The sequence below is a fragment of the Danio aesculapii genome, chromosome 7 (genome assembly GCF_903798145.1).
Source record: "Danio aesculapii chromosome 7, fDanAes4.1, whole genome shotgun sequence".
NCBI lineage: Eukaryota > Metazoa > Chordata > Actinopteri > Cypriniformes > Danionidae > Danio > Danio aesculapii.
Window position 1 is genome coordinate 55,848,126 of NC_079441.1, and position 23,671 is coordinate 55,871,796.

General features: G+C 37.4%; 1 protein-coding gene and 1 long non-coding RNA gene across 2 annotated transcripts in view; both read right to left on the reverse strand.

Annotated features, from left to right (window-relative positions):
* LOC130232359 (transmembrane protein 236) overlaps positions 1-12,923 on the reverse strand; it is a 74,384-nt gene extending 61,461 nt beyond the window's left edge. The window contains exons 1-2 of the mRNA XM_056462213.1: positions 12,649-12,923; positions 12,053-12,125 (exon numbers count right to left, since the gene is read on the reverse strand). Coding sequence (XP_056318188.1) covers positions 12,053-12,125; positions 12,649-12,923 — 348 coding nt within the window. The remainder of the gene's footprint in view (positions 1-12,052; positions 12,126-12,648) is intronic.
* A 3,634-nt stretch (positions 12,924-16,557) lies between these two features.
* On the reverse strand, positions 16,558-17,654 carry LOC130232972 (uncharacterized). The gene is made up of 3 exons (XR_008838150.1): positions 17,566-17,654; positions 17,143-17,240; positions 16,558-17,037 (listed from the first exon to the last, which is right to left on the reverse strand). It is a non-coding gene; the product is annotated as an uncharacterized LOC130232972 (long non-coding RNA).
* Between the last annotated feature and the right edge of the window lie 6,017 nt (positions 17,655-23,671).

Genomic DNA, 23,671 nt, shown 5'->3' on the forward strand with positions numbered 1-23,671 from the left:
GCGGAAACGGGGAGCTGTTGACCTCGACTGGGGATGTTGCCGGACAGTGGAAGGAATACTTTCAGGATCTCCTTGGCCCCACTGACAAGTCTTTCATTGAGGAGGCAGAGACTGGGGATGCAGAGGTGGACTCACCAATTGCCCAAGCTGAGGTCACTGGGTCGTTTGCGGGCTCCGCAGTGGCAGAGCAGCGGAGGTGGATGAGACTTACCCTGTGTATCTTAGGTCACTGAATATTGTGGGGCTGTCTTGGTGGTACATTTCTACTATGTGGCATGGAGGTCGGGGACAGTACCTCTGGACTGGGCAACTGGGGTGGTGGTTTGCATTTTTAAGAAGGGTGAGCTCAAGTTCAAGATAGGTTGTGCTCCAAATATAGAGAGATCACACTCCTCAGCCTCTGTGGGAAAGTCTATGCCAGGGTACTGAATAGGAGGATCCGGCCAATGGTTGAACCTAGGATCCGAGAGGAACAATGCGGTTTTCGACCTGACCCTGGCACACTGGACCAGCTTTATACCCTTACCAGGGTTCTCGAGGGTTCATGGGAGTATGCCTAACCAGTTCACATGTGTTTTGTGGACTTGAAGAAGGCATTTGACTGTGTCCCTTGTGGCATTCTGTGGAGGGTGCTCTGGGAGTATGGGGTCAGAGGTGCTTTGTTACGTGCTGCCTCGTCCCTGTATGAACAGAGTAGGAGTTTGGTTTCACAGTGTCGGCAATAAGTCAGACTTGTTTCCAGTGCATGTTGGGCTCTGGCAGGGCTGCCCTTTGTCACCAATTCTGTTTATAATTTTTATAGACAGAATTTCAAACTGCAGCCTTGGGCTGGAGGGGCTCCGGTTCGGGGAACACAGGATCACCCTTAAAGATAGGGTGAGGAGCTCTGTCACCCGGGAGGAGCTCGGAGTAGAGGTGCTGCTCCTCCACATCGGGAGAAGTCAGCTGAGGTGGCTCTGGCATCTATTTCGGATACTCCTGGATGCATACCTAGGGAGGTGTTCCAGGCATGTCCCATCGGGAGGAGGCCTCGGGGAAGACCCAGGACATGCTGAAGGGACTGAAAACACCTCGGGATCCCCCCGGAGGAGCTGGAGGAAGTGTCTTGGAGGGAAGTCGAGTTCTCCCCTAAGACTGCTGCCCCCACGACCCTGCCCCGGATGAAAATGACATGACATAATATTCAGTTTTTTGTTCCATGATGTCACTTCCTTTGGCCGAATAGTCAATCTTGTCTGAGCAGATTTGGACTTGAGTGAGAAAGAACATATAACTGAGAGTGTGTCTGTGTGGTGATAATCACTGTCCTGTCTTTAATAAACCGCAGACATGAAATTCTTTGTAGTAAGATACAAAGTCCACTACAATGGCACATCAATACATGCCATTGCCAAAAGGTTTACTATTTCTCCCAGAACAGTCTTAAAAGCATAGCGGAGATTCCAGGAGACAGGCAGTTACTCTGGAAGAACTGGAAAGGGCTTTAGTCCCATTAGGTCCTTAACCCATTAGCAGGATGACTACTTCCAGAGCCCTACACTATGACCTACAGCAGACCACCAGTGTTAATTCCTCACTAAAAACAATCAGAATCAGGCTTTATGAGGGTGGCCTGAGGGTCAGACATTTTCTAGCAGGCTAACTTTCTGGCACCATAAAGCTTGAAAAGCATTTGCCATTGAACATCAGAATTGGCTCGTCAGTAACTGGCACCCTGTACTTTCACAGATGAAAGCTGGTTCATGCTGAGAATGTAGGCAGATGTAAAAAAATCTGTAGAAGCTGTGGAGAATGTTATGCTGCCTGTAATATTATTTAGCATGACCTGTTTTCTCGGGGTACATAACAATGACTAACTAATCATGGCAAGAGCAAGACATTTCTCATGGACTTTCTGTCTCAGATATATGTGACATATCTGTCTCAGACCCATTTCCCCATAATGCTTGAATGTTCAGTCCCTCTATCTGCTACCATATTCTTGTCTTCAGCCTGTCGCCAATGTACCATTTTTCCACCACAGCTGAAGAATTTGTTGCTGCTTTTATGAACTGTATTTTTTACACTTGGAACAAATTGACTCCTCCCCTGTTCCTACAAGACTTTATATCTGATTTTCACTCAACCTGCTATGGGATTCTGGAATGTGTTGTGCCGTTTAGGAGCATATCCACTAAACCCAAACCAGAGACCTGATTAAATTAGACCATCCATGCCCTTAGATGGCACTGTAGACAGGAAGAGTGCAGGTGGAAAAGAGTCAAATTAAAAGATTCACTGGGTGTATTAAGGGACAGCCTTTCTGATTACAACAATGCGGTCAAAGTAGCCAAATGCCATTATTTGTAAAATGTTATTTCATCCAGAAGTAATCATCCTAGGGTGTTATTTAATACAAGCCAGTCTGTTATAAACACTTCTAACACTGTTTTAGAACTTGTGTCAGAATCAACCTGTGGTGAGTTCCTCCATTATTTTATTAAGAAGGTGGCTTCTGTTAGGCAGACCACTGACAATACTTTTAATTATTCTGACAGATGTACTTCCTCTCAGCCCTTAACTGTGTTTGAACAGTGTCCCTGTCTCTCCTCTCATAGGTGTTTTAGCAATTGACACCAACAAACTGTCCATTAGACATTATTCCATCTAGGGTGCTTAAACAGGTTTTTAGCATGGCAGGACATTGTTTCTTGTCATTCATAAATAGCTGCCTCAATTTAGTGACTGCCCCAACTGTTTTAAGCATGCTGTGGTCAGGCCTTTTCTTAAAAAAACAAACAAAAAAAAAACAATCTTGCTCCTGCAGTTTTGTCAAATTTTAGACCACTGTCTCACCTACCCTTTATATTTCCCTTCTTGAAAGAAATCATATCTTTGAGAAATTCCGATCTGCTTTTAATTCACTTCACGGTACTGAGTGTGCCCTGTAAAATGTCAAATTTGTATCCTCTGATGCTAAAAAAACATGTGTTGTTAGTCATGCTGGACAAGACTGTTGCATTTGACACTGTGGACCACTCAGTCCTCCTGTTGCATTTGGCCCAGCAGGTTGGGCTTCAGGGGGCTGTGTTGGATAGTTTTACCTTGTGTTTAACAGGTCACAGTTTCTCAATTATGGTTGGTGACTTCTCTTCATCCCTTGACCTCTGGTGTACATCAGGGATCCATTTTGGGCCCTGTTTTGTTTTCTTTGTACATGCTGCCTTTAGGGTCAATTACAATCACAATGTGTCTTTATGCAGATGATGTACAGATTTATATTCCTGTTGCACTGAACTCTTTAAATTCACTGGATTCTTTTAACAAATGTTTAAATGATATCAAGATATGGCTGTCACAGATTTTTCTCTGCTTAAACCAAGTGTATTCTGTTTCGCAATTCTAACCACTTCCTTTCCAGCTCATCTTGCTCTGTTTCCCCATTTTAGCCATATGGTAAAAAACTTGGGTGTGAGACTAGACAGTAGTTTAAAATTTGATAAGCACATTAGAAGTTTTTTCAGCTTCGCCATCTTGAAAGTCAAATCCTTCTTGAGCAAGGGTGATCTTGAGAAATCCATCCATGCTTTTGTTATGTTGTTTGACTATTGTAATGCACTTTATGTTGGAGTTAACCAATCTTGTCTTCATCATCTACAACTTGTACAAAATGCTGTTGCTCACATGTTAAAAAACAGTTGGAAACATGAACACAGTCCCTAGTCTAGTCTTTAGTCTCTAAATGTCTTTTAAGTGTTGTGAAAATGGCAGCATTACAAAGTGGTAAATGTTTTACTGTTCCACCTTTTTTGGAATGTGTTGCAGGAACCAAAATTAGAATATGTGTTTATTTTTTAAAAATAAATAAATAAATAAATAAAAAATAAATAAATAAAATAAAAAAAATTAAAAAATCATGAGGAACACATTAAAAATCACGAGGAATACATTAGAAACCACAACTGAAACCACATGTTTTGAGTTCCTTCATCTCCTTCTACTCATAGGCTTTTTAAATTAATTTAGTTTTTATTTCCCGTCAAATCTTACATTTTATCTGTCAGATTTTCTTCCCTCCATTCCGGAAATTTTCTTTTCATGATGCTTCAGATACTTCAAAGCTAGCAGTATTGTGAATGACTTCAATCATCCTTTTCACAGTCTCTTCCAGCTCTTGCCATCAGGTAGTACGTTTCAGGGTATTAGAGCCCACTTGGCTATACAGTAGCTAAATCTATGTAACACACTCTTTCATCTTTCTGAGACTTTAACACACTCTTTCATATCTTTCACATTTAACAGACTCTTGCACCAATTTGTGCATTTGCAGCGGACACTTTCTTAAAATCACTCCATATCTCTATAAAAATATTGTGCATTTCTGAGTGTGCGTCACACAGGTGAGTAGGCTTGACACCTAACCACCTGTAAAAACACTCTATCCATATGCACCGAACACTAGAAATCCACCTCACAAAGACTCGAGAAAAACATTGTTTACGTTTAAATGTGCCACAAATCATGTTACGCTACTTATTTTCATCTGTCTTAAACACAAAGACAATAAAGCTGAACCTGACTGGACTTGAGTGATTTGTTTGTATCCCTGAATTAAAATGAGATTCTTCATGATTTAATTTTTCTTCATTTCTTTTCTCATTCATTTGTATGATCTTAAAATAATTTAATCTTTAATGTTTTGATAACAGGCAGCACAGTGGCTTAGTTGTTAGCCCTGTTGCCTCACACCAAGAAGGTTTTAGATTAGATTAGATTAGATTTAACTTTATTGTCATTACACATGTACAAGTACAAGGCTATGAAATGCAGTTTAGGTCTAACCAGGAGTGCAATAGCAGCAAGTGCAGGATACAGGTATAAGTTATAAAGTGCAGTTATAGAAAAACTATGGTGATATTTACAGATGGATGTACTATGAACATTATATACAGGTTGTATTAACTATGAACAGAGATTTACAAAAAATGAATATATGTACAGGTTGCTATTAATAATCAGAAGTGTGCAGATGGATAAACATAATTACAAATGTATATCTACAGTGGGTGTGTATATAATTACAAATGTACATGTGCAGTGGGTATGTACAGTTCAAATAAATGAATCAGTGCAATGTAGTGCAATGAATATGTGCAAATTTTAAATGTGCAAATGTTAAATAGTACAGTGATTGTGAGGAGTATAAGTTAGAGTAGAGTGGGGGGTGTATTGGGGGGCAAAAGAATCAGTGGGGGCAGAGTTCAAAAGGGAGCCAACTCTGGGGAAAAAGCTGGAAAATGCATCCTCAGTCTGCTGGTTTTTGTCCGGGGAAGCCTTAAGCGCCTGCCAGAAGGCAGGAGAGAAAACAGTCTGTGAGCACGGTGAGAGGAATCCTTAAGAATACTGCATGCTTGGCGCAGACAGTGTTTCTTCTGGATGTCCTCTATGGCTGGCAGTGGGGTCCCTGTGATGCATTGGGCAGTTTTTACCACCCACTGCAGTGCCTTACGCTCAGCAACAGAGCAGCTTTCATACCAGACTGAGATGCAGTTGGTCAGGATGCTTGCTATTGTGCAGCGGTAGAAGTTCACCAAGACGGCTGATGAAAGCTGGTTCTTCTTAAGTTGCCTTAAGAAAAATAGGCACTGGTGAGCCTTCTTGACCCGGCTGGAGGTGTCAGTTGTCCAGGAAAGGTCCTTTGAGATGTGGGTCCCCAGGAACTTAAAGGATGAGAAAGGCTCAATAGCTATCCCATTGATGTGAATGGGATTATGCGAGCCCGTTTGTGCCTTCTTGAAGCCCACAATGATCTCCTTGTTCTTGGTGGTGTTAAGGAGAAGACTATTGTCAGTGCACCTAGTGGCCAGATGCTGTATCTCCTTGCTGTAGGCAGTCTCATCATTATTGCTGATTAGACCAATCACTGTGGTGTCATCAGCAAATTTAATTATGATGTTGGATCTGTTCACAGGCCTACAGTCAATGGTTAAAAGCAGTAGAGGAAGGGGCTCAGCACACATCCCTGTGGTACACTAGTGTTGAGTGTGACGGTGACGGAGCAGATGTGGCCTGATCTAACATTCTGGGGTCTGTTAGTCAGAAAGACTATAACCCAGTTACAGAGAAACATGTTGATATCCAGGTCTCTAAGTTTGATCATTAACTTGGAGGGTATGACAGTGTTGAATGCTGAGCTGAAGTCACCAAACAGCATTCGTGTATAAGTGTTTTTATTGTCCAAGTGTGTGCTATGGAGTGCAATGCTATGGAGACTGCATTTTCTGTGATCTTGTTGCCACTGTAGGCAAACTGATGTGGATGGCAGAAAGTCTTTCAGATGTGCCAGGACCAACCGCTCGAAGCACTTCATAATGATGGGTGTGAGTGCTATAGGGCGATAGTCATTCAGGCATGTTGGGCTGGAGTGTTTTGGCACTGGCACAGTAGAGGTGGTTTTAAAGCATGTTGGCACAGCTGCTAAGTTAAGGGACAGGTTGAAAATGTCAGTGAATACCCCATCGAGCTGTTCTGCACATGCTTGTCTGATCCAGCAGCCTTACGCACATTTATCGACTCAGTGTGGAGTAGACTTCTGAGGAGGTGAGTGTGATAGGTAAGTGGTTAGTTGAGGAAGTGATCCTGATGTAGGGTTCATTATTGCCTCTTTCAAATCGGGCATAAAAGTCATTTAGCTCGTTCAGGAAGGAGACATTTGTGGCTGTGGGTGTGGACTGGCTGGGTTTGTAGTTGCTGATGGCCTGGATGCCCTGCCACAAGCGCAGAGGATCAGAGTTGGCTCTAGCATTAGCTTGTAACAGTGCTTGGCCTTTTTGATGCCCCTCTTCAGATTAGCCCTGGAAGTGCTGTAGGCTTGTGCATCCCCTGATCTGGGCTCAGTTTTTTTGCAGGGCTTTTGATTTGGGTATGTGTTGACCTGCTTCTGTGTTGTAACACAGTCTATGGTGGTGTTGATGTATTCCAGAACAAAGGTAGCATAACTGTCAATGTCTGTGTGAGGTGCCAATGGTGGCCTGGGAAGCAAACATACTCCTGTCTGTGATTTTGAAACCTATCCTGGAATATGGTGTCTACCCCCGCTGGCCACACTTTGATGGTCCTCACTGATGGCTTCACACAGTTGATGAGGGGTGAGTACTTGGGGGTGAGGAACAAAGAAAGGTGATCTGATTGACCCAAGTGGGGGAGGGGGGTCACAGCATAGGCTTCAGCCATGTTTGTGTATACATGGTCCAAGGTTTTGTTTTCCCTTCTATGGCAGAAAATGTTTTGATGGAATTTGGGGAGCACTGTCTTTAAGTTTGAGTGATTCAAATCCCCCACAACAATAAAAGCAGCCTCCGGCTGAGCAGTCTGTTGTTTGCTGATGGCTGCATGAAGTTCATTCATAGCAAGCTTGGCATTAGCATTGGGAGGAATATAGGCGGCAGTTATAATTGTGGAGGTGAACTCCCGTAGCAGATAGAATGCTTTACATTTAACCATTCTGAATTCCAGCTGAACAGAGCAATGTCTCCCAACGATGACAGAGTTTGTGCACCAAGCTTTGTTAATATAAATGCATAATTCTCTGCCTCGGGTGTTTTGGCGATCTCGAGTCGACTGCTGATAAAACTGTCCGGAATGCACAAACCAATATCCAAGATCTCCTGTCGGCTGTACGATGTAAAGGCACCACTGTTCTGCACAAACAGACCCAAAATGACCAGGAATAGTACTGCAAAACTGCAGAAACTGGAGAGAAGTTGAGCCTTGTGATGTGTACGCGCCACCATCTTGTCGGCGCCTACACATTAGGTTGCTGGTTTGAGTCCTGGCTTGGCCAGATGGCCTTTCTTCTTGTGTACACGTGAGTTTTCTTTAGGTACTCTGGTTTCAACCAACCAAATTAATAACTTTAGTTTAGTTAATAACTAACAAGTAGATACAAACCTCTAGTGTGGATTTTGAATACCAAGTGCAATCTGAAAATAAGATCTACGGGGATTTTCATGCACAACCATCTCTATTGTTTACAGAGAATGGCCTGAAAAAGAGAAAATATCCAGGAAGCGGCAGTTCTGTGGGCGCAAATGCCTTGTTAACGCCAGGAGGAGAATGGCCAGACTGGTTCGAGCGGATAGAAAGGCAACAGTGAATCAAATAACCACTTGCTACAACCAAGGTATGCAGAAGAGCATCTCTGAATGCACAACACATGGAACCTTGAGGCCGATGGGCTACAGCAACAGAAGACCACACCGGGTGCCACTCTTGTCAGCTAAGAACAAAAAACTGAGACTACAATTTGCACAGGCTCACCAAAATTGTACAATAAAAGATCGGAGAACCGTTGACTGGTCTGACGAGTTTAGATTTCTGCTGCGACATTCGGATGGTAGCGTCAGAATTTGGCGTCAACAACATGAAAGCATGGATCCATCCTGCCTTGTATCAACGGTTCAGGCTGGTGGTGGTGGTGATGTAAGAATGTGGGGGATATTTTCCTGACACAAATTGAATCCATTAGTACCAATTGAACATCGTGTCAACACCACAGCCTAGCTGAGTATTGTTGCTAACCATGTCCATCCCTTTATGACCACAGTGTAAACATTTTCTGATGGCTACTTCCAGCATATGTGCATATGAAAAACTATATATCAAAACTAGGTATAAACCTAAATAAAACTCTGTCAGAGTTATTGAACTTTTGGAGTGGTTCAACACTTGTGAAGCTGTTTGTTTTATGCTGATCTGTATTTAATATGCTTGGTCTGATACGCTTTGTGATCGATTAGTGATGCCTCGAGAATATAGAGAAAAAATAGAGAAAAACTATGAACATCCAGGTAAAATAATCATTTAAAAAGAGTAACTATATGTTGTTTAAATTATTTTGTTTTAGTTTATTTGTGTTAATTTATCTGGTTAAAAAGAATAAATGGTATTATTAAATGTAAAGAAAATAACTAAATAGTGTACATTGTTAAAAACCTATGTAGCAATTTTTGGAAATTGTGTGACATAAAGATGATAATGATGCTGTTTGGGAAAATATGTTTATTTGAATTTGTAAACAAAAGAGATTATGCATAAAGTTAGCAGTGGAGAAGCATCGTAGAGTGTGTCCGGTATTTTTTTGTCATTCTCTCAACAGAAGATTCGTATCATAGACGTGTAGCTGAAAAATCTGGAGCAACTGTGCGATGCAATTATGTCAGTATGGACCAACATCTCTAAGGAATTTTCCATTACCAGTTTCCAGATTAAGGCAGTTCTGATGACAAAACCTTGTACTAGTAAGGTGTACTTAATAAAGTGGCCGGTGAGTTAACCCTAACTGATGCAGAGAGTAGCTTCTTATTTCTAAAACAACTATGTCAGAAGACAAATCATGTGATTGTGGAAAATATGTTAATCTGTTTCAGAAGGGGGCACAGCTGAACCCTACTGATTTACTGATTAAACACAAAAAGCGCCATTTTTAAATACACAGCAAAGACATTACTTCATAATGATATATAATAGCGAGCCATGGTTGACCTGAGCTTAAACAAACCTTGTTGTCGTTTTGATGAACAGCCACAAAGCCAAGAAGAAGAGCAGAATCTGCTTTGTGTCCTGTTGTTGTTTATGAGGCTGTGTAAAAGAGCGAGTAGTTTCACTTTCTCTAGAGCAAGGATGCCCAAACATTTTCTTATGAAGGGCCAATAACCGAACTTGATTAAGGCTAATGGGCTGAAGGTAAATATAGTTGCCATGGGTAATTTCCTAATTTATTTATTAATATTTAAAAATGACTAGAAAATGTTGCTTTATATTAAATATTATATAATTTTTTTACATTTTAGAAATGAACTTATTACAGTAAAAACAATGTCATTTATAACAGAGTGACACAAGTTCTTGCCTTGATTTGCTCGCTGATGTCTTCTGCACAGTCTATCAGTTGAGTGGCATTATTTATATTTTTAAAAATCAAATTCATTTACAACATTTAATTGATTTTCAGTTTGCTTTTTTATAGCTCAGCAATAAAACAACAAAAAAATAATATCAAATTAGAAATGATAATCTCTGTGTTAAAGGCATTCGCCCCAAGCCCCTGATTCTCTCCATCAAATTTCATTCTCCTCTCATATTGGATGGTGTGCCAAATAAAAGGTTACAATGGGCCAACTTTGGCCCGTAGGCCCTACTTTGTGCATCACTGCTCTAGAGCGCTCACTTGCACTCACACTTCACTCTCACACCATTGTATGTGTATATATATATATATATATATATATATATATATATATATATATATATATATATATATATATATATATATATATATATATATATATGTAGCACATGTCTTTGGACTGTGGAGAAAACTGGAGCACCCAGGGAGAACAAGCAGTGTAAACGTGAGTGTGTGTGTGTGTGTGTGTGTGTGTGTGTGTGTGTGTGCGTGTGTGTGTGTGTGTGTGTTTTATGTTCTTTTTTGTACCATTGCTGATTATAAAGGTTGAGGGCTCTCAGATTTGATCAAAAATATCTTAATTTTTCGATATCAAAATTTTGTTATCTCGCAAGCCCCTTGCAACTTATCTGTTTTTATTTCATTACTCTTACTACCAGAGAGGATAGAAGCGGTGGAAACAGTGGAAACAGTAATCTTTTAGTGGTAATGATGACAGCTGTGTGCAACACTCGTTACTGTCCACTTTCAGAAAGTCACAATATGTAAGAATATTTGCATGAAAATAGAACAAAAACACTGAAACATATATTGTTCATATGTACATTGTTTTCAACAATAGTTAAATTCAAAAATGTTAAACAGTCCATGTATTGCAGTCAATGATATCATCTAATCGATGGTATATGACAAACCTACTAATCATAGTATCAAGCAGGCGACTCAACCATTATCGTTTGCTGTGGCCATTGTCAATAAAAATAACGCCATAAAAATAGCCCAAGAAGATTTTGAAGATTTTAAAAATTTAAGTGATATGAGAATCATTATTGTCTTTATTTTAAAATGGCAAGATATTATGACAAGCTAATAGACAATAGACAAATGCTGATCCAGCATATTTTATTAGACAAATAAGCACCTGTTTGGATGCCTTTATATGAAATTCTAATATTGATCTAGGTAACTGCAATGTGCAGATTAGCTTTCCTGTTATTCATCATGTTATTGCATACAGCAGCATAACAACTTCAGCACACTGAAATTAATTTTTATGATTGTTACTTTCAACCATGTTAAGCAGCTTTGTATTCCGCACTTGACAAATAAAGTGAGCTGTATGAGTTTAGCTTCAATTTGTCATCACTCTCTGCTGATTTTACTATAGTAAAATAATATTATGCCAATTTAAATGTCCAAATAATATTGTTTATAAAACTTTAATTCATTTACCTCTTCCATGAACATGATTTCTGCCTGAGTCCCGTCTGAATGATTTCCATAGGCTGTGGAGGTGAATACAACAACTCCCATGATTCCACAGTCCTCACTATGGCATTATTATGCTACATCTTAGTTATTGGTATTGTTTTGATTAAGCAACCTCTATCAGCAAATCTTACATATTGTGCCTTTAATATTATTGAATTTCTGTCTAAGCTATGCTTCGGACGGTCGCTGTTTGCAGATAACACACAAATGAATAAGGACTGAATCTCATCTGCCACAAAACAGTCTGTTTAAAGGCAAAAATGTTGAAGATTAGCTGAAGGTAATTTATAACCTTGAGGCACAAAATGTAAAATACTGTAAATGTTGGAAATATGTCTAAATGATAATACTGATTTGTGTCAAATGACTTTTAGTGAGTAATAGTAACTTGCTAATGCTTTTGTATAGACACGCACACACATACAGACACTCACAAACTTATGCTAACAAAATAAGATAGGCAACCGATAGTCATTATAGTACATAGAAAGATAACTCAGACCACAAGTGGTGAATCAAAAGATCCTTCTTTTAGCAAAAATCATAACATCTGCCTGTTTTTCACTACTCAACACTGTAATTTTAAAACTAATCAATACTTTTCCATGAATTTACCTCAGAGCTGGCCATAAGAAAGGCAAAACAGGGCAATGTTGAAAGAAGCACATAGGCCAAAGCAACAGGTCTCCTAAAAGGAAAAAAAAAAAGTTATGCTAAGCTTTCATATTGAAATTTTATTTGATCAATAAAAAAATAACCAATACTAATTATTCACTCAAATGGGGCTGCTTCTTTACAAATGACAGCTGATGATTATTGACTAAAACTAGCTACTTAAATTTAATTAACATTGTATTAGCATTTTATGTAACAGCAATAGCAAAGTGTTTTTAACTACAAAATCCATGTTAAATTAATATTATATTCTCAGAACTCAAACAAGTGCTGTTATAACACAAATGGGGTATATGTAATGGTACTATCGTTGTACTTCATATAATCATTGTAAATTGCTTATTCATATAGCATTTACATGGCTCTCTAAGTTACTTTTAGTACCACAGCATTATTTCATTACAATGTTATACACCGTTTTTAAAAGGGGATTTTACCATGATAACATATCTAAAAGTTTTGTGTTTTTTTGTCATGGTTCTCTGTAAAACTCATTTTAAGTTGCATAAAATCCAATAAAAAAGTCACACTCTTACCACTTTTTTCGTCCAACCAGTACCCTTTTCTTCATAAACACCATGTACTTCATAGGTAGCCATATCAGCATTGCCATTGTTGTTACATAGGCCACAGATGAAGCCACAATTAGCCAATACGCTGTAGTAGAATTCCCACCAGATGGTTGAAGTTGGCTTTTCACTCGAGCTACTATTCGGGCAAAACGTTGCATTATGATAAAAAGAGGAACGCAAAAGCTGGCGAACTGCAGAACCTCACAAACAGCAAACTTTATTTTGCTCCCTGACCCCATGCTGTGGAAGGGATGCCAAAAAAGAGAGACAGAAAATGAAAAAAAAGCTGTTGTTCTTAGACTGGAGGGGCAGGAGTGTATTGTGCCAAAGCACTGGCATATTCCGTTCACACCAATGAAGCAGGGAGCAGCTGGTGAAGTTACTGCTTACTCTGCACTCACTATTGTGTAGGGAGACCTGAACACATTATATAAACACAGACACTGCATGCGCACAAACAACCAGAGAACATGTATGCAAACCCTTCTCTGAAATCATACAGAAACTACATACTAAGATGATATAGAGAGTGGCAACCTTCATTATTATGTGTGATCTAAATATAATTGTAGGAATGAAAATTATCATATGCATTTGTTTAAATGGCAAAACATGTCTTTTTCACCAAAGAAGGTCCATACCTTACACCTGGCGTGTGGACTTTGGAGGTTTTACGATGTGGTCACATGTTGATTGGCCACTTTTGATATCTCAGTATTTGGGCTTTGGTCAAATAGTCAAGAAAGAGACAAAATAGCTGGTAAACCTTGCTTTGTCTCTTTTCCTGCTCTGTGCTTTCCTGCTCTGCTTCGCTCCTGTTCTGGAGTCTATCTTCTCTGGCTCTACTGCTCTTAAGCTTTCTTTAAGGCCTATACCTGCTCTCTTTGTCTCTCCCTCCCCAGTCTCTCCTTCTACCTCTGGTAACTTTATTTTTATATTTAAGCTAGGTACAATTGTTATCATATGTTTTTAGCATTTCATATTTTATCATTTTATCACACTAATTCAGTTGTAACCTTAGCCAGTTATTGTCATTAAATAATTTCATTATCAAGTATTTTTAAAATACTTTTGTTTTAACATCAACACTTAATTGCTCCATATTGCAATACAATACAATCACGTAATAACAACACTCTCCCACATTTTTAGCTATTAATACTGCCCTTATTTCCGTTTTTGGTATAAGATTGCAGAAGAATGGTTTGACTAGAATGTACAGTATTTTTTATCAACATATGGATAACTCTTTAGTCGCTCGGTAGAACTACAGTTCGGACCGCTGTGGTTAAAACCCATTCTTACACATTTATTTTGCACAATAATAAAATGATGTATTTTTAAGGAACACTGAGTGTCGCTTGTCTGTTCTATTTTAGTTGTTTTACAAAAAGATGAGGATGGTTTTAATGGAGTCTTTTAATGCAAAAGTACTTTTTAAGGTGTTTGCTTATGGTTTCAAATTAGCTTATTCTCTTCTGCTTTCTCTCTCACATAATATAAGCCTTCTTTTAGGGACATTTTAGAATGCTAAACATGGATTAATGCATCAAGACAGTGTTTTTAAAATAACATTCATTCATTCATTTATTCTCAATATCCAATTCACCTATACCACATGTCTTTGGACTTATGTTAAAAACCAGAGCACCCGGAGGAAATCCACATGAACACGGGGAGAACATGCAAACTCTACACAGAAATGCCAACTAACCCAACCAAGGCTCGAACCAGTGACCTTCTTGCTGTGAGGCGAATGTGCTACCCACTGCGCCACCACGTCGCTCCAAACTCATTATAAATTATAATAAAGCCTAAAACATGAGACAATCAAAGAAAATTCTCATCTCTGAATGATTTATTATCATAAGACAGAGTACTGTGAACTACCCAACAAACGTTGCCTAAACCTAGCGACCTTACTACAACGTTGTACCAACCTTGCAAAAAGGTTGAGGATTCTACGTTGTTGCTAAAGGTTGTCACAACGATGTCATAATGTTGCCATTTAAACATTATGATGGCCGCATGCTTTAGGTTGTGCTTAGGTGGCATGGACGACCACTGTACAACATTTACTCGTCCCAGCTAATTCAGTTTATGTCAGATATGTAAATTGTGAATATTCAAACAAACCTACGATTTCGACAACAATCTGTTTTAACATTACACACACAAAAAAGCCATAATGAGATTATTACGAGCGAGTAACATTTCAGCACTCTGTTCACGGAACATTAAAATCATTATGTTAAATCTCTCGATAAAACATTTCCTGATAAATTACCTACCCCTTGTCTTTAGTTGAATGAATATTTTTGAAGTTCAGTTTTTTTTTCATATTGATCGTGATCAGTCAGTTATGGGTACTTCATCACACGATCCCAGCCGACCAACTTTTTACAAAACACATGAGCTGACTTTTAAATACAAAACACCTCTGTGCAGTTTGTGTCCTGTTAAAGGGACAGTTCACTCAAAAATTAAAATGTACTCCCGAATTATTTACCCTGTAAATAATAAGTGATTCCAAACCTTTAAGTTTCTTTATTCTGTTGAACACTAAAGACAGTCTTTTAAAGAAATAATCTGAATTCTGTGAGCATTTGCTTTCATAGTAGGAAAAACACCATGGAAGTCAATAGTTACAGTTTTCCAGCTTTATTCAATGTATCTTCTTTATTGTTCAGCAGAAAAAAAGCTAAACAAGTTTGGAACAAGTAAAGAATGAGGCTAAATGACAGAATTGTCAGTTTTGGGTGATCTATCCCTATAAATTAAAGTATATTAATTTATGTTAATTAAGTTGATGTTAATATACCTAGTTAATATTGATATCAATAAAAAGATCTGCTAGTCTAAATTGCTATTTTGATTGGTCTTTCAATGTTTGAATTTAAAATCACTTTTTTTTCTTTGCTCACCCAGCAAGCATTTTTTGGTCTAATAGACGTCTATTAGACGTCTAAACATAGCCTAGACGTCTAGGCTAAATCACGGCTAAATTTGGGCTGTAAGTGAAAATCTAATAGACGTCTAAGCATAGCCCAAATTTAGACGGCTACATATATACGTCTATTAGACGGTGAAATTTGGTCTAGGCTAAATCACGGCTAAATTTGGGCTGTCAGTGAAAATCTAATAGACGTCTAACCATAGCCCAAGTTTAGACGGCTACATATATACGTCTATTAGACGGTGAAAATTGGTCTAGGCTAAATCACGGCTAAATTTGGGCTGTCAGTGAAAATGTAATAGACGTCTAACCATAGCCCCAGATTAGACTAGACGTGATTTAGACGCCTTTTCAACGGCTACATATATACGTCTAAAAGCCGGTGAATTTTGGTCTAGGCTAAATAATGGTTAAATTTGGGCTGTCAGTGAAAATCTAATAGACGTCTAAGTACAGCCCAAGCATAAACAAGTCATCAAAATTTCAGCTAATGAATGATTATGTTTATACATTTAATAAACAACACAAATACACATTTACATATCAACATTTTTGATCATCAGGTTCTCAAAAATGCAATCCATTCAAACTAATTAAACAAAGCTTTTATTAATAAAAGCAACATTAACAATATTAAAAACATTAAACAATACAAAATAAATAAATAAATAAATAAATATATATATATATATATATATATATATATATATATATATATATATATATATATATATATATATATATATATATATATATATATATATATATATATATATATATCAAAGTTATGACAAAACAAATAAGATAAAAACTAAGACTTTTTTTCTTTTTTCCAAAGAAGATATTTTAAAGAAAGCTGAAAACCTGTAAAAAAACATACCATGGAAGTACAGGTTATACACCAATGGTTACAGGTATTCAGCTTTCTTCAAAATATCTTGTTCAACAGAATAAAGAAACTCAAGGGCTGTTATTTTTGCTTTATATGCACTCCAAATTATTCTTGTAGCTTAAAAATATTCTGATTGAACAACTGAAAGCATGTGGTCTGTTTTGAGGATGTTTTAGGTTTTTATCTGGACTTTAAACAAGTTGGGACCATTGCTGTCTATAGAGAATGAGAGCTCTCAGATTTCACCTGAAGTATCTTAATTTGTACTTCGAAGACAAATCAATGTTTGGTACGACACGGATAATTAAACGTTTTCAGTTCTGGTTAAAAAAACCCTTTAAGTGTACATGAACCCAAAAAGTCTATCCAATCTATATGTGACACTCAGCAGGTTCAAAACTTCTACACTAACATCTGTAGGTCTGTCCCCAGGACCAGCATCCTCAGCCCAAATGATAAAGATCTCCACTGTTGTGTGTGCGATGAGATTCTGCCACTTTCAGTCCTGCAGAAAAAGGAGAGAAAATACTGAGACGTGTTCTAAACTCAGTCCTGTGACTGTGAGTTTTACAAATACATTTTTGAAAGGAGGGTGGGTTGACACACTTACCACATATTCCTTTAAGTCTTCATTGACGTAGATGCACACACTCTTCAAATGAGGTAGGTCTTCAGGACACAATCACGCTTGATGGTAACGTATTAAAACTAGAAGAAAAAAACATCTATTAACATAAAAAATAATTAGTCACAGGTTTACAGCTTAAAGCTGATTACTTATTTAAATTCAGTTATTTATTCACTTATTTTAACTATTTTAGTATCAGTGTGTTATATTCAATGTTTCTTTGTCAACAGCAGTTATATGGATAATGCATAAATATTGTTTAATATTCATTCTCTGTGTTTGATGTGACTCGAAAGCTTCATCCAGCTTGTGAATGTACATGGGCAATCTGCATATGGACAGGAAAACCAGCAAATGTGGTCATAGTGTAAATGTTTTAGTCTAAAGTGTTTAAGCAACTCATACCTGCTAGACTGCTCATTTTACATGGACACACTCAAATATCTGTGGAGAAAAAAAACAAATAATTACAAATATTAGAGAAGCATTATAATAATAATAATAATAATAATAATAATAATAATAATAATAATAATTTCATAGTAATCAGCTTACTTTATACTAGATTTTACAGTGACAAGTCAAAATACAGTTACTCATATTACAAAAAAATGCCATTTTCCATAACATAGTAAAGTTTATTTATAAAATATAAATCAATAAAAAATCAGAAATTAACTTGAATAGATTTTCTAAAAACAGAATTAACTTGGTTCTTGTGTTTAAAAGTGTCTTGTTATGAAATCACAAGCAAATATGATTTAAAAGCCAGAACTGCAGAAGTTTCATCTCATGACTGATTTTTTTATTTGACTTCATGAGGCAATTTAATTAAGACGGCACGCAATGTACACACTAAATGCTCTTAATCACCGAACTTTGCTTAATAAGTGTTTAATTTTGCGTGTTTAAAATGTTGTAACACTCCCTCACACCGTTTTTGTTTGTCTAAGATTTTTGGAATAAATGGTGCCTGTCCATTGATATTAGCGTAATACTATAATAAAAAACATTGCTAAACAACATGATATTAAAGCAGATTACACTTACCTTGCAGGGCACTCTCGCTCGCAATCCAACGCGCTACAATTTTCAAACCACAACAGCTTCTTCCTCTTGATTTGTTGGTCCATTTCAGCCGAGCCGACTCGACAAATGTGCAATACCGCCATCTATCGTGTGGAGTACAGAACTGCATTGATTTTTCTTAACTGATTAGATCTGGTTTGTTTTACCGTAAGATATATGTAATATATTATAAAATAAGATATATTATGCCATATTCGTTTTTAATTATAAATAAAAAGGCAGTAAGTCTGCAATAAATTTTTATGTCAATTTTGCGAGGTGGGTAAAGAACACAAAAGGCTACAAATAGAACATGTCACGAAATTACACCTTAACACTTACTGATAATGCGTGCGTGATGCACGCGCTGCATGGCCAAATACTACAGTGAATCAGTTTAGGCTATCAGTGGGCTATAAATAGCCGTCCGGACGACGAGCTAATTCAAGGCTGCGCTCAGACTATGAAAATAGCATATATTTTTAAAAGCCCAAACACCCTATATGCGATTGACTTTCCTTACTTGAAGGAATATCATACATATCACAAGGTATTTTGCCAAAAAAAGACAGGTAATCAAATTTAATTTTTTTTTGGGCTAGAGATAGGTTACGCATAGCCGGACTAGATTGGGTCTATACTTCACCAAGAAACTGAAACTACGTCTATTACTTACAGGAACCTCATAAACGTTATTGACTTTTCTTACATGATGGAGTATCATACATATATAAGCTTTATTTAGCAAAAAAACAACATGCAACCAAATTTAAAGTTATTCGGGCTAAAATTGGGTTACACGTAGCCGGGCTAGATCTGGTCTATACTTCACCTAGCCGGTGAAATGACGGCTATTGCTTGCTGGGCAGGCTATTTTCATATCGAGGTAATCTCCTATAAATAATTTCTGGATTTTAATTATGTGTAAGTTGCATGAAACTCTATTGTTTAACCACTCACCGTTGTTTTCAAATTACTTGTGTAACTTGTCTTTCAGAATGTTTTCAGTTGTTGAATTCACCTCAGATCACAGTGTTGCTGTAATTCCTGATCTATCCCAGCAAGCAATAGCCGTCATTTCACCGGCTAGGTGAAGTGTAGACCAGGTCTAGCCCGGCTACGTGTAACCCAATTTTAGCCCGAATAACCTTAAATTTGGTTGCATGTTATTTTTTGCTAAATAAAGCTTGTGATACGTATGATACTTCGTCATGCAAGAAAGGTCAATAACAATTATGAGGTTCCTGCAAGAAATAGACGTAGTTTCAGTTTCTCGGTGAAGTATAGACCCAATCTAGTCCGGCTATGTGTAACCCATCTCTAGCCCAAAAAAATTAAATTTGCTTACCTGTCTTTTTTTGGCAAAATACCTTGTGATATGTATGATATTCCTTCAAGTAAGGAAAGTCAATCGCATATAAGGTGTTTGGGCTTTTAAAAATATATATGTTATTTTCATAGTCTGAGCGTAGCCTTGATTTAGCTCGTCATCGGCCGGCTATTTATAGCCCACTGATAGCCTCAACTGATTCACTGTATTTGGCAGTGCAGCGCATACATCACGCACGCATTATCAGTAAGTGTTCAGGTGTAATTTCGTGACATGTTCTATTTGTAGCCATAATTTAGCTTTGAATTAGATGGGCTTTACCCACCTCGCAAAATTGACATAAAAAATTAATTGTAGACTTACTGCCTTTTTATTTTTAATTAAAAATGAATATGGTATAATATATTACATTTATCTTACGGTAAAACAAGCCAGATCTAATCAGTTAAGAAATATCAATGCAGTTCCGTACTCCACACGATAGATGGTATTGCACGTTTGTCGAGTCGGCTCGGCTGAAATGGACCAACAAATCAAGAAGAAGCTGTTGTGGTTTGAAATTTGTAGCGCTAAGGATTGCGAGCGCGAGTGGCCTGCAAGGTAAGCGTAATCTGCTTTAATATCATGTTGTTTGGCAATGTTTTTTATTATATGTGCGAGTTTTAATATAGTATCACGCTAATATCAATGGACAGGCACTCTTTATTCCAAAAATCTTAAAAACAAAAAACATAAAAACGGTGTGAGGCAGTGTTACAACATTTTAAACACGCAAAATCAAACACTTATTTAGCAAAGTTCGGTGATTAAGAGCATTTATTTCGTACATTGCGAGTCGTCTTAATTAAATTTCCTGATGAAGTCAATGGAAAAAGTCAGTCTTGAGATGAAACTTCTGCAGTTCTGGCTTTTAAATCATGTTTGCTTGTGATTTCATAAAAAGAGAGTTAATTTCTAATTTTTTATTGATTTATATTTTATAAATAAACTATATATAATACTATGTTATGGAAAATGTATTTTTTTAGTAATATGAGTAACTGTATTTTGACTTGTCACAGTAAAATCTAGTATAAAGTAAGCTGATTACTATGAAGTTATTATTATTATTGTTATTATTATAATGCTTCTCTAATATTTGTAAGTATTTGTTTTTCCTCCGCAGATATTTGAGTGTGGCTGTGTAAAATTAGCAGTCTAGCAGGTATGAGTTGCTTAAACACTTTAGACTAAAACATTTACACTATGACCACATTTGCTGGTTTCCCTGTCCATATGCCGATTGCCCATGTGCATTTACAAGCTGGATGAAGCTTTCGAGTCACATCAAACACACAGAATGAATATTAAACAATATTTATGCATTATCCATATAACTGCTGTTGACATAAAGAAACATTGAATATAACATATTGATACTAAAATAGTTAAAGTGAATAAATAATTGAATTTAAATGTGTAAACAAGTAAAAAGCTTTAAGCTGTAAACCTGTGACGAATTATTTTTTTTTAAGTTAATAGGTGTTTTTTTTTTTTCTTCTAGTCTTAATGCGTAACCATCAAGCGTGATTGTGTCCTGAAGACCTACCTCATTTAAAGAGTCTGTGCATCTACCTCAATGAAGACTTAAAGGAATATGTGGTAAGTGTGTCAACCCACCCTCCTTTCATAAATGTATTTGTAAATCTCACAGTCACAGGACTGAGTTTAGAACACATCTCAGTATTTTCTCTCCTTTTTCTGCAGGACTGAAAGTGGCTGAATCTCAAAATGCACACACAACAGTGGAGATCTTTATCGTTTGGGCTGAGGATGCTGGTCCTGGGGACAGACCTACAGATGTGGGTGTAGAAGTTTTGAACCTGCTGAATGTCACATATAGATTGGATGGACTTTTTGGGTTCATGTACACTTAAAGGGTTTTTTTAACCAGAAATGAAAACGTTTAATAATTGATGTCGTATTAAACATTGATTTGTCTTCGAAGTACAAATTAAGATACTTCAGGTGAAATCTGAGAGCTCTCATTCTCTATAGACAGCAATGGTCCCAACTTGTTTAAAGTCCAAATAAATACCTAAAACATCCTCAAAACAGACCACATGCTTTCAGTTGTTCAATCAGAATATTTTTAAGCTACAAGAATAATTTTGAGTGCATATAAAGCAAAAATAACAGCCTTTGAGTTACTTTATTCTGTTGAACAAGATATTTTGAAGAAAACTGAATACCTGTAACCATTGGTATGTAACCTGTACTTCCATGGTATGTTTTTTACAGGTTTTCAGCTTTTTTCAAAATATCTTCTTCTGTGTTCAACAGGGAAAAAAAATAGTTTTTATCTTATTTGTTTTGTCATAACTTTGACATTTTTATATATATTTATTTTGTATTGTTTATTGTTTTTAATATTGTTAATGTTGCTTTCATTAATAAAAGCTTTGTTTAATTAGTTTGAATGGATTGCATTTTTGAGAACCTGTTGATCAAAAATGTTTATATGTATATGTGTTTTTTTGCTGTTTATTAAATGTACAAACATAATCATTCATTAGCTGAAATTTTGATGACTTGTTTATGCTTGGGCTGTACTTTAACTTGGGCTGTACTTTGTACAAATTTAACCATTATTTAGCCTAGACCAAAATTCACCGGCTTTTAGACGTATATATGTAGCCGTTGAAAAGGCGTCTAAATCACATCTAGTCTAATCTTGGGCTATGGTTAGACGTCTATTAGATTTTCACTGACAGCCCAAATTTAGCCGTGATTTAGCCTAGACCAAATTTCACCGTCTAATAGACGTAAATATGTAGCCGTCTAAACTTGGGCTATGCTTAGACGTCTATTAGATTTTCACTGACAGCCCAAATTTAGCCTAGACCAAATTTCACCGTCTAATAGACGTATATATGTAGCCGTCTAAACTTGGGCTATGCTTAGACGTCTATTAGATTTTCACTGACAGCCCAAATTTAGCCGTGATTTAGCCTAGACGTCTAGGCTATGTTTAGACGTCTTTTAGACCAAAAAATGCGTGCTGGGGGGTTTCTACGCACAAATTTTGCGTTGCACGCTTCCCGTCTTTACAATACGCCTGCTGGACATCGCTCTTGGAAGAACTACCCGTGTAAAGCCTGCGTCTGTCCGCCGTTTATATCACTAAGGCAACGACAACCCGTTCACAGGAGCTCAAGCTGCTTCTGTGTACGTTTGCGACTCGCATGAACTCAGTCTGACCCTGTTCGGCTCGTATAACCGCTTTCCCATGAACACACGGACGCAGCCCCAACCAGCAGTAGGGTCAGTCATTCAACTTCTCTGAACTCTTACTTCCTAAATCTCGTAATTCTGCCGGAGCAGTCACTGGAGGAATTCCCATTCAACAAACTTCCCGCGTGCTGACATCAAACTCTCCGTCACCGGGACATCCCCGCCACGTCAACATGCTGCAACCAATCGGCTTCGCCGGAGTTTTCCTCAACCAGCTGACGAGTGTGACTGGTCATCAAAACGCAAGTGACACAACGTCGCAAGTAACACAAACAACTCCCACCCAGCAAAAAGTCGTCGAAAAGACGTTGAAAAGACGACATTGTCAGACGTCCAAACTACGTGGAAAACAGGTGGGAAAGTGAAAGACGAAACGACGTCTTTTTTACGTCGTCGAAAAGACGTAATTGTAAGACGTCCAAACAACGTGGAAAACAGGTGGAAAAGTGAAAGGTGAAAAGACGTCTTTTTCATGTCGTCGAAAAGACGTAATTGTAAGACGTCCAAACAACGTGGAAAACAAGTGGAAAAGTGAAAGATGAAAAGACGTCTTTTTCATGTCGTCGAAAAGACGACATTGTCAGACGTCCAAACAATGTGGAAAACAGGTGGAAAAGTGAAAGATGAAAAGACGTCTTTTTCATGTCGTCGAAAATAAGTCAATTTTAAGTCGAAATTTGTTTCTGAGAAAGACCTTTATAAACGTTTTAGAACATTTTTACATAATTCATAAATTAAACATTTTGTTATATAAATATAAAAATATTAATTATTAGGCTAATATTTGCTCTCAAAATAGTACAGCAGACAAAAGTAATGACAAAACATGCATTGGTCAAG